Source organism: Perca fluviatilis, chromosome 20 (genome assembly GCF_010015445.1).
Source record: "Perca fluviatilis chromosome 20, GENO_Pfluv_1.0, whole genome shotgun sequence".
Taxonomy (NCBI): domain Eukaryota; kingdom Metazoa; phylum Chordata; class Actinopteri; order Perciformes; family Percidae; genus Perca; species Perca fluviatilis.
Window position 1 is genome coordinate 18,011,185 of NC_053131.1, and position 12,068 is coordinate 18,023,252.

The 12,068-nt window shown below is 39.0% G+C and overlaps 2 protein-coding genes across 2 annotated transcripts in view; one reads left to right on the plus strand and one right to left on the minus strand.

Moving 5' to 3' along the window:
- The first annotated feature begins 1,714 nt into the window (after positions 1 to 1,714).
- LOC120549321 (gamma-aminobutyric acid receptor subunit rho-1-like) overlaps positions 1,715 to 12,068 on the plus strand; it is a 17,677-nt gene continuing 7,323 nt past the window's right edge. Inside the window, exons 1-9 of the mRNA XM_039786148.1 lie at positions 1,715 to 1,830; positions 7,203 to 7,253; positions 7,368 to 7,474; positions 8,419 to 8,486; positions 9,082 to 9,305; positions 9,422 to 9,504; positions 10,116 to 10,256; positions 10,704 to 10,856; positions 11,827 to 12,023. Coding sequence (XP_039642082.1) covers positions 1,724 to 1,830; positions 7,203 to 7,253; positions 7,368 to 7,474; positions 8,419 to 8,486; positions 9,082 to 9,305; positions 9,422 to 9,504; positions 10,116 to 10,256; positions 10,704 to 10,856; positions 11,827 to 12,023 — 1,131 coding nt within the window. The 5' untranslated portion in view covers positions 1,715 to 1,723. The remainder of the gene's footprint in view (positions 1,831 to 7,202; positions 7,254 to 7,367; positions 7,475 to 8,418; positions 8,487 to 9,081; positions 9,306 to 9,421; positions 9,505 to 10,115; positions 10,257 to 10,703; positions 10,857 to 11,826; positions 12,024 to 12,068) is intronic.
- The window catches only part of LOC120549322 (peptidase M20 domain-containing protein 2-like), a 13,461-nt gene continuing 13,329 nt past the window's right edge, over positions 11,937 to 12,068 (minus strand). Inside the window, exon 8 of the mRNA XM_039786150.1 lies at positions 11,937 to 12,011. Coding sequence (XP_039642084.1) covers positions 11,975 to 12,011 — 37 coding nt within the window. The 3' untranslated portion in view covers positions 11,937 to 11,974. The remainder of the gene's footprint in view (positions 12,012 to 12,068) is intronic.

Sequence of the window (12,068 nt, forward strand, 5' to 3'; positions counted from 1 at the left end):
TCATTGTGTGCAGACTTTTCTGTTTGTGGCATATTTATGTTGAAAAATAAATATCGTCCGATTGATATCGTGCAACAAGTAACTGCTCTAGTCTAATAATCTGGGTTTCCGCTGCCAACTAGTGGTGACAACATGCTTTTCCACTCACCCTGTAAAGCTGTGACGCTACATCAAAGCTGATTGTGGTCACAAGTACAAAAGACTACACTTGCTGACTTAGTAAATTAAACACATGTTCGTGCAGTGTAGTTAATAACATGTAAGTGATTTTAAGTGAGTTGAATTCTGTTGTATGTCATGCTCGGGAGAGGTTTTATTTTCATTCCTCATTCAATTTCAAATTCACCCTCTATGTAAATCTCAAATTATATTTGGACACCACTACTAGGCTCACTGTGATTCAGTACAATAACTAAAAGATGAGTGTTTAAATCATAAATGTTATAATAAGAAAGAGGACATTGTTTGTTGTGCATTTATTACTTTCGCTCAGTCAGCAGGACAACTGTAAAGAAGGATCCACACACAAAAAAAATAAAAAATGCTTAACATACTTACACCAATTTTCAGATTGACGTCCATGGAGCTAACCCAAATTCATGATCTTATAATCCAACTGTTTGGTCTGCTAAAAAAAAAAAAAAAAAGGGACACATGGCCGGTGACGTCAGTGCTGAGACGTTTTTTGATTGGCTTATTCAGACGGACACGTCTTGACAGACAAATAGTGGTGCAGCCTCTAATGCATCGCTAAACAAACAAAAGCACCTATTACTTATCCTCTGATATATATTTTATTTATATATTGTTTGAAGCAGATTGATAAATGGGGGATGATAAAACTAAATTATGAAAAAAAAGTATGTAGTCCTGTATTTTTTAAACAGAGGACCAAATAATCGTTGAAAAATACTGTGAATATTACAAAGTCAGTTGCTTAATTAGGTCTCTTGTTTAAAAAAACTCTGTTGGCCTTATTTCTGATGGATTTGCCAACACAGTAACCTGTATAATAATTTTTTGGAGCATCCAAAAATATTCCCAAATCTGAGTTCCCTGAGAAAAAAACAGTAGACACAGCGGACAGCAAGAAAACAACTCTGCAATCATAAAACCCTACATTCACTGTCCAGGTTTACATAAAACAAAATTCTGCAAACACCAACGAGCAGAAATGCAGATATTTTTTTTTCTTCTTTTGGTAGAGAATTTTGACATGCCAGACACGAGACTCCCACAACAGAAGGAGCTGAGAAGCCTTTCACATCAGGCACAAAGCTTCCTCTCAGCCTCTGTGAGTCTGCATCTCTAAACCGTTGACCTTACAGATGAGCGCACCGCATCATTGTGAGAATTGGGGTTTCTGGGCGGTGCAAAGTGGAGTAGAGCACATCAGGGTGCAGGATATCTGAGCACAGCAGAGCACAGAGAGGCAGGGACATCCGCCGCTGCAGGGATCAAATCTGTACCATCTGACGCTCAAGGATTTATGGGTTTAGTCAAAATTGCTTTTCCCACTGTGGAGATTAAGCACCGTAGGATGTTTTCCACTCAGGCCGTAGACTAGCTCAGTGTAGCTGATGCTGCTCTTGCTGTTTTTCCTCCCTCTTGTCGGCTCCGGTGCTGGAGAAGGGAATGTCTCAGCAAGGCAGAGTGCTCCAAATCCTTGAGGGGAGTAGATTCTGACTGACAGGAGAGGTCCGTCCTCTGGGGAATGTGAACCATGCAGGTGGATGCTGTTCTTGTGCTCTTCTGTGTTTGGCTCGCAGGAGCAGCTGGGAGGTTGGCCCAGTCGAGGGGTCACAAGCTGGAGACCTACAAACAGAGCAGGTAATGTCAAAGGAGTCACAGAGTTGTCAAAGACTAAATGGCATGTTTTTATCGGCTTCATGATGTTCTTATCGATGTTTTTTGAGGTTTACACAATGTTGTCCAGTGTTTCCTGGGTCACCTGTGCTGCTCCCTCCCCCTCTGAAAACAGACTTATTCAGACAGCAGATTGGAGAGCGGCGAGAGAGAGAGAGAGGAAGACCTAAATCCCCACATCTATTTATGCACTACTAGGGGATGCTGTGTTCTCTTGCCCCACAACTGCTGCAGGCCGGGTAATGACTGTTTTCCCCACTGGCAGCAGTTGTAGCCAATGTCATTTCCAGGTGATTATTTAGGCTAATTGCTGCCTTGTTAATGCGTTCAATGGATTAGATATTTTAGTCGGGGACTGAACTAGATCTGGGAATCGTTCCTTCAATACATATTATTGATTGAATTGGCTTTGACATAGGAAGGGATTTGAATAGAAAGGTTTGTGTTTGTTTGTTTATTAGTTTTATCTGTACTGTTAAGCACTATGTGGAGGGGCAGTATGACATACCCGTGGTGGAAGGAATGTAACTTTTACACTACATAACCATCTATTAGCATCTTCGTCTTTTTTGACTCGCATTAGAAATGCTGATGAACTTGATGCTGATAATCATTATTGTAATGATTCAGTTAAATTGGGGGCACATAATGTGGCATGAAAACACTTTATGAGATTGATCTTCTGTGAAGAAATTGGTATTTAGAAAGCTCAATGCTTATGGCTTGTGACTGGGCGGTAGAGTGGTCGCCCCTCAACCACACGATTGGCGGTCCGATTCCCAGGCTTTTCTGGCCACATGTCAAAGTGTCCCTGAGCAAAACACTGAACCCCAAGTTGCTCCCCGGATGCTGTAGACAATACTTAGGATGGGTTAAATTCAGTAATTACATTTCACTACACTGTACTGTGTATGTGACATATTAAGAATAATGTTGCATTCGTTTCAAGTTTCTTTTTTAAATTCTCAGCAAAATAACCCAAATATATTCAGTTTACTGTCATATAAGACAAAGAAAAGCAGCATATATTCACATTTAAGAAGCAGGACTTGTAAAGATTTGCCATTTTTGCTTTAAAAAATATGATTATCAAAATAATTACAGATACATTTTTCTGTCAATTGACTAATCTGTTCAGCTCTAATAAGAATATCAGATGTCTGATCATTTCTGTTTAGTGCAGGGGACAGTACGTGGAGGTGCAGCCTGCATACCTGCAGTGGAATTGTTTTTGCTTTTACACAACAAAACAGGCTAAAAGCACCTTAGTCTTTGACGCACATTAGAAATGCAAATTTGATCATTATTTATATACATTTTAAAGCAACAGCTGTAAGGTATTTAAAAAGATGAATGTTTATATGCACAGTAAAATTGTTAGAATGAATTTAAATAACACCCTCAGATGGCTTTGAACAGCTCTCAAGTGCTGTGTACAGAGAAATAACTCACTGGGACGGCAACTAATCATTATATTCATTATCTATGAATCTATTGATTTTAAAATGTAAGAAAATTGTGGAAAATGTCCATCACATTTTCTTCAAATATCTTGCTTTATACAACCAACAGTCCAAAACCCAAGAAAAGGTAACAAAAAGCAGCAAATCTTGACATTTGAGAAGACGGAACCAGCAAATGGTCAGCTAAGTCAACACCTCTAGATGGCTCTGAACACGTGCTGAGAGCAGCATGGGAATATTTGCCTTTAACTGATATACAGTAAATAAGGAGAAAAATGCAAATGTTCTGTCCAAAAAAATCAGCTAAGAGCTTAACTATATCCTGAGGTCCTCAAGTAAGAAACTGTCTTTGCATTCATCTCTAGGGAAGATGATACATTTATCCCAAGCAGGCAAAGTACAGCGTGGCCGCTTCATAATTCTATCAGCGTTGAATGATTTGCATTAATATATTCAACAAACCCTGTCAAATTATATAATCCCTCCGCCTTTAGATACAGTATCACTTTTCATGGTGTAACTGTTATTTATAGATCAGAGGAGACGTTGCTTTTAAGATTCTCCTCCATTTGAGTGACATAAATGTGTTTGATATTACATACCTGCTGGTTCTTATGTACATTATGACAAACTGTCAGAGCGAATGACAGGGCAAATCTGATTTTATTGAATGTGTTAAACAGTTCAAGCTGTCTTTTTTAAAGCTGAACAATCCTCCGTGAAATTACAGTCATTTAAATTGATCATCTCAGCCCTGAGGTGATTAAGATGATCATTAAGCATAAGTCGTTATCATGTGTGGAAAATCTTCAAAAGGCAAGAAAGCACAAGTGCCAGAAAAGCTGCACTGTAATCTCTAAACACCAGTGTTTTTTTCACCACCTAGTTAAAAGTCCACTCATGTCATGTCTTCTCTCTGCTACCACACAGTCTGAGAATACCGATCAAATTTCAATCTCTCGTTGCTCTTCCAGAAGCGAGGGTACAATCTCATATACTTATGCCGAAGTCAAACCTTTCTTCTCCCTGTTTCTCATCACTCCACTCCTCCTCTCTTTGAGTGTGAAATTGCAGAAGCGGCTGGATGCTGCTGGCGTGTGTTGTGGGAGTTTTCACTATATTACTTACATTTTCTTTTCACTCGCTGCCTTGAGGAAGCAAGCACAGAGGGGGATAAGAAATCATCTGAGGGGAAAACCCTCATGAGGTTTAAAGGATAATTTTGAGTATGAGCTGAATGATTATTGGGACAGAAAAACACATTTTGATAATAAAAAAAAAAATCATTCTGCTTCTTTCTTTTTGATTTCCCTCTTTTGCTTTTTTCACACCACATAAACATCTACAGCAGGGGTTCTCTAAGTTTTAATGGCTTACTGCTAATTTAGGGAGCCAGCATATGATTGAGGGCCTCACGGGTTCAGAACATAAGGAATATCTCCATCACTGGATGGCTTACTACTTGTAGCAATTTTGTGAGATGCTACCAATTGCCTGTGTTACAGTTTCACTACTTTTCACGAGATTTGTAATGACTGACTGGTAGACAGATACGCTTTGTTGAAACTGTTCATCCTTACAAGTTGTGCTCTTCAGCTATGAACGTAATCTCATAATGATGTTTAACAATAAATTCCTTGAGCTGTCTGCAGAAGGTAGATCACGTTATCTGTCCCAGGAGATGCATTAGCGTTAGACGAAGTAGCGTTAAACGAGTTGTTGCATTTTTCCTGAAACTTTTCTTTTCTCCTCGGCCATACAGCATTTTTTCCGTGTTGGCTTTTCCATCTCACTTCCACATTAAACTGTAGAATTGTCCACCAGAATTGCTAACTTTAGCTAAACAACACTAGCATTGATGATAGGATGTAATTCCTGCAACAGGTGCCACTGGTCTCCATGCAAACGCTTGTTAGAGGGGTGAAGTTTGACGCAGTAGCCAAGTAGTGTATTAAATACAGGCTATTAACCCTTGTGTTGTACTTGGGTCAAATTTGATGTGAAATATGGGTTTCTTTCAACCAAATGGCCCAAAAATAACATGGATGCATGTTGTATGGTATGGAACCCATACAACATTCTTCGCAGGTAAAGTTAATGATTACTTCCATTGAGTTTTGGGTGTTTAAAATGTTTAAATGGCTTCAAAACAGTATCCAGACTAAACTTTGACATATAACATTCTCTGATCTTAACTATTAGTCATAATAATTCATAATGTATGCCTTTTTAAAGAAAGAAATGAGGTATAATTTCATATAAATTAGTTTAATTGACAAAAAAAGTTCATTTTCAATTTTGACCCGAAATGGCCAACAAGTTCATGTCGACGGGAAGACAACACAAGGGTTAAAAGTGAAACTATTAAAATGAAACACAGATGATTGAAATATAATGCATGCATTTCATGTCACGTTAGGGATTTGGACATGTTTCTGAGGGCCGTCATTGGCCCACAGGCCACTTTCAGCACATTTGATAAAAGCAAACTAAAGCATACAAACTGTAAAAGTAACTCATCTAAATTCAAAGCACCCCACAGTAACACAGGCGCATACTGCTGTACCTAGCTAGCTACATATTTAGTCAAAAAGTAGTTAACACCAGAATCTGATTTATTTATTTTGCCATACATATTTTTAATACCGTAGAAATTAAATGATTTTATAATGAAATGTGGGGATAATATTGATATTTTTATAAACTGCCAGGTATCTTAATTAATAATAATACATCACAATTTATTAAACAATTTATGTTTTGTATTAATAATCTTAATCTGAAAAGTAACTAGTACTTGTCAAATAAATGTAGTGGAGTAAAAAGTATAAAGTAGCATAAAATGGAAATACTCAAGTAACTTAACTACAAGTACAAAATTGTACTTAAGAGTAGTACTTGTAGTTGTAAATACACCTACTGTAGTTACATCCCACCATCTATATGCCACTGATTTATGTTTAAAATAAGTCTAAAATTGCATACTGTACATGAATGTGTCCAGAATGACCTGTGCAGGAATCTGGCCCATTAACCCTGATGCAACCCCTGCAGCGATGCATGCATGCAGGTCCATGGCGACAGAGCAGAAACAGTGTGCAGAGAGAGGAGAGATATTTCTGCCAAGAGGATTAGGAACCAGCTGGATGGACACAGACGAGTAGCACCCATTGCCCATCAGAGCTCTGCAGCTCGCCAGTAAAACCCTCTTCTCACCGTTTCACATTGCATTTATTTCTGTTTACTTGCAGTCCCTTTATCCCTCCCCCGCTCTCTCTCTCTCTTCCTCTTTATTTCCTTGATGCATGTCTGTGGTTGTCACAGGGATTTGTCCCTGTCTGTCACAGCATGCTCTACTCTAATAATCCATTTTAGGGTTTTTGGAGAAAAAATAGAAGAATTCAGAGGCAGCCCACTTGAAAAGTGACACCAGAGAAGAGCTTCCTGACGACGAAATGCTCTTTTGTCCTTTGTGCGATATGTGGATAAAATTTGTTATGTAACCAAATGTACTACATATTCTTAGGAAGTGAGAAGCATTAAAACAAAACAAAAAAGTTGTAATTATTGCCCCTACTCTTACAACATGTAGATTTAGGCTTTAGACATAATAATTTCTCTCCAGCCAATGATTACTTTAATCATTGATTAATTAAATAATAATTAATCTTTTAGACTGTTAAACTTCATTAGAAAATAGTGAAGAGTTACTAATTTAGTTTCAAAGAGATCAAGGTGCTGCTCCTGTGTATAGCATGGCTAAATGCAGAGGACAACATGTTTCTGTGTGTAAGTGCTTAGAAATGACAATATGTGCTGCTGCTACATGGGACATCTTTATTTATGTATCCGTTACTCTTTTCAACCAATCAGGTCGCGAAGAGAGACCAGAATGGATGGGGGTGGAGGTCAAAAATCCGGAAGGTGAGTTTTCAAAATCTTACATTACATTACATTTTCAAAGTAATATTGATTCTTTGGCTAATTAATTTGGACATTAAAACAACAGAACATTTCTTTTTCTTTTCTTTTTTACAGCCCAATTTACAAACGAAGTCCAGACATGACAAAATCTTTGATGACAAAATCTGAGCAACTCCTGAGAATAGATGACCATGATTTCACCATGAGGCCAGCATTTGGAGGTCAGAAAATTAATGTTACTTCAGATTTAAGCGCTTTTAAATAAACAGGTTTCATTTGTATAGCTCAGACATGCTGGGTGCATGCTGGAGAGGCGGCACACTCAGCTGGATAAGATGTGTGCAGTGGTCATTGGTTTGGGTCAAACTGTACTATAAGCATTAAGCTCTTGGAGATAATACCATCCATGCAAGCTGTGTCGGAGTTTCCAGTTGCAGCTCACTTCTGTGCATCACGAGTGTTAATACACGTCTTTTGCATCATTACTGTATATTACATTTCATGTCAGAAAGGCACACAGGCTTTTGTTTTACTAAATGACAGTAATGAAATATATATTTATAATCCTTTTAGCTGTCTTTATCTTTTTATTTGTCATTTAAGGCAAATTACCACAAACACAAGAGCTGTATTTAACTACGAAGATTCAGCTTTGAAGGTCTTTTTCTTTTTTTTATGTCAGACCATGACTACTTTTAATCACACGGCAATCTGCTGTTGAAAACACACGTGTGCCTCGCAGAAACCTTTTGCTGCGTTTAATTTCAAACATTAAGTGCGTCTCAGCTGGAATAGGAAGAGAGAGCTGGATTTCATCCACTGCTGCATTAACTTTGATTCCAGTTTTGTGACCTAATTGTATTTGTGTACTATTTGAGGATGATGCAGAGTAGAAAGACTAAAATAGGTCAAAAGTAGAATCCCAGCCAGACTGACACAGTCGTGGCTCCAGCAGTTGCTCTATAATTGTGGGATTTATTGTTCTTTTTTTGGAAACAAAATTTCTTTTTCAAAACTAAAGGTTCAATCAGTCTCTGTTATGGTCACCTTGACTGTTTTACCCCACGGTCACATCCAAAATCAGGAGGAGCTCAACAAGCTTCTATGCAGGAAAATAACAACTCTGCATGTGTTATGCATTTATTCTAACATGAGTTTTTTTCAGGTCCTCCAATTCCTGTTGGAGTGGATGTTCAGGTTGAAAGTCTGGACACCATCTCCGAGGTGGATATGGTAAGTAAGAAAGTATTCAACTTCTACTACTCCACTATATATCATAGGGAAATATACTTTTTACTTCACGTAAACTGATAGCTAGAGTTAGTTAAGATTTTACATTAAAAACAAGATTTCAAAAACACAATGTATTGCTAAAGATTAAACCACTTTTACTTACTTAGCTACTTAGATGTCTATAAGATAGTTCACCAAATGTCTTAGATGGTTTCAAGTGATCTAATATTTCACAGAAACAGAAAGAGATTAGAGAAAGATCTCAGAAAAGTAACATATTTGTGTATCAGAACTGTATTTGTTTTCTACTTTCCTCTCTCATTAATCATCTCACAACCCTTCAGATTCATCTTGATGCCCTTTGGAGGGTCCCGACCCCGTAGGTTGGGAACCTAAACAACCTAACTGTATACAAAGTAGATAAATAGCACAACCACCACTTTTACTTTGATTCTTTCAGTACATGAAGCTGATAACACTTATTTAAGTAACATTTTGGATGCAGGACTTTTACTTCAAAGTATTTTTTACATTGTTGTATTGGTACTTTTACAAATGTAAAGCATCTAAGTACAAGGTTCTTTTCTTCCTGTAGGACTTTACCATGACACTGTACCTGCGTCACTACTGGAAGGACGAGCGGCTGTCGTTCCCGAGCACCAACAACCAGAGCATGACCTTTGACAGTCGCCTGGTGAAAAAGATTTGGGTTCCTGACATGTTCTTTGTCCACTCCAAGCGCTCTTTTATCCACGACACCACAACCGATAACGTCATGCTGAGGGTTTACCCTGACGGCAACGTCCTCTACAGTCTCAGGTAAACACATAGACAGGAGCCTTAACTTAAGCCAAAAACTCACGAGATCGAGTGGCTTCTTTTTTATAATACTAAAAAATAAAAAAATAAAAAGCTTCTGCTCTTTTTCTCTGCAGAGTCACGGTCACTGCCATGTGCAACATGGACCTCAGCCGCTTCCCTCTGGACACCCAAACTTGCTCGCTGGAGATCGAAAGCTGTGAGTGGATTTATCAAAAAATATTAACAAATATTTCAGCAAAACAATAACTTTTTTTTCACTGCTAACATGATGATTCATCTAATAAGCACCACCATCAGGTCAGTTTCCTTTTGACCCATGGTCTAGTATCTGAAAAAACTCAAGTCTGGATTTCTGTGAAATCGGCTTACATAATCATGTTTCCCAGTCCAACCTCTCTGACCTTTCTTCTAGCGCCATCAACGTGCCAAACGTTTCACTATATACAAGAATTATCAACATTTACTAAACACATTCACACTCTCTCATTTCCATTTTTGACACTACATTTACGCTCTCCTCAGGCCCAAATGTCAAGTTTGCTCACCAGATATCTCAGATACATCATGCCATGCCTCTCCTCTAGTATCCCCTTAGCTCCTCTGCTAGTGAAGCTCTAAGACTCTAAATCAGACGGTGTAATGAACATTGCAGTCTCTAGGGGCGGCTGGTGGTGCTTTAGAATTGCAGTCTTGTCTTGTTAAATCTGCACACATTTTGTTCAGACCAACATCCACCATTGTTTATAGTAAATCTGTCCTGATTTGGTTCATCACAGATGTGCTCACTTTTACTTCTTCCCCCTCCAGATGCGTACACAGATGACGACCTGATGTTGTACTGGAAGAAAGGCAACGAATCCCTGAACACAGACGAGAGAATATCTCTGTCCCAGTTCCTCATCCAGAAATTTCACACCACCACCAAGCTGGCTTTCTACAGCAGCACAGGTACTGTAATCCACAACACAAGCACGTCTAATACATACAGTAAACTGAACTGATTATGCAAATGGTAAAAGTGTGTGCATCGTGCAACTTCAATGAATCTTATTTTACTTTATAAGCCTTTTCCGACTAAAGGATTGAGTCTTCCTTACATGTCCTTTATGTTACACCAAGAAGAACGAACAAATATGTAATCCTTACAGTGTAACAAAATTAATCAAATTACTGCCAACCACTCTCGGGCTGCTGGAAAGCTAACGTGACAGCCCTGCAGCCGTCTTATAACCACATTCCACTTTCTAGCTCTCAAGAGCAACCTGAAGCACTAAAAAGGGTTTTGCATCCTATCTCTCCCTGCCACAATAGCTGGGAACCTCTGCTTTGAGTGTTTGTGCGGTGTATCAGCCGCTAACGCATGACAATTTAAATGATGGTATTTCTTCTCCCCAGGCTGGTACAATCGTTTGTACATCCACTTCACCCTGCGGCGCCACATCTTCTTCTTCTTGCTGCAGACCTACTTCCCTGCTACTCTGATGGTCATGCTGTCCTGGGTGTCCTTCTGGATTGACCGCAGGGCCGTCCCCGCCAGGGTGCCACTAGGTAGATAGAGTTTCCTTTACAGGGCATGGCCTTAGCAAAGAAACCTAGCTCTACAAAAAGATTTAGTTTGAGAAATGAAGGAGTAGTAAGCAGAGTAACATAGTGCAGTGACCCCTTTTTGTGACCAACAATTTTGGGAAATATATTTGTTTTCTTGCCAAGAGTTAGATAAGAAGATTGATACTACACTGTCTGTACCATAAATATGTACAGTAGCTGGCCAGAAGGCAGTCAGCTTTCCATAAAGAGGAACATGAGGAAACAACTACTCTGGGTCTGTCCAAAGGTAGTCTATATCCACGACGTTTCATTCAACTTGCAGCACCTTGCCACAGGTTGTCTATGAGATGTTAAATGAGTGATTTCCCATCCCTGGTTGTATCTTTTGAACATATCTTATAGGAGTGAAGAGGAAAACCTTTCCGTGATAAATCACAGGAAGAAAATTCATAGCAGAAATATGGTCTGTTTTTCCCCCCTTTGCTATCTTTTAAACATCTTGTGACCTCTTATATTTTTCCTGTGACCCTTTCAGGGGTCCCGACCAGCAGGTTGGGAACAGGTGGCAGAAATAGTGAGTAGGGAGTTTGCTCTTACAACTTAAGTTCTGGATTATGGTTCTCATATAAGGAAACCCTGCTGAAGTGTATAGAGGAAATCATTTAATATATATCAGTCATATCTGTTTTTTTGTTCTGCAGCTGAGACTGACCTCTGACCCTCCTGTGGCGGTGGGAGAGCAATTACAGAATGTTCCTACAGTGATTAACAAAATACTGTTAAAAAACAAACATTACATTAAAAACAAATACAGTACACAAATAGAAATATATATTATGGCAACACAAAATGAAAAATGTCTCATGTACAGCCCTTTCTATGATATTTAGTATTTAACAGTTTTACCTTCCCAGCCCTGTGATACACATGCGCTCTGATGTGACTCAACTGTTTGCGTGTTTTACTCCAGGCATCACTACAGTGCTGACCATGTCCACCATCATCACCGGGGTCAACGCCTCCATGCCGCGGGTCTCCTACATCAAGGCAGTGGACATTTACCTCTGGGTCAGTTTTGTCTTTGTCTTCCTCTCGGTGATAGAGTACGCAGCAGTCAACTACCTCTCCACCGTACAGGAGAGGAAAGAGAGGAAACTAAGGGAGAGAGTAAGTGTTATTTTATGTGACTTTCCTCTGTGGTTGTTTGTCGCC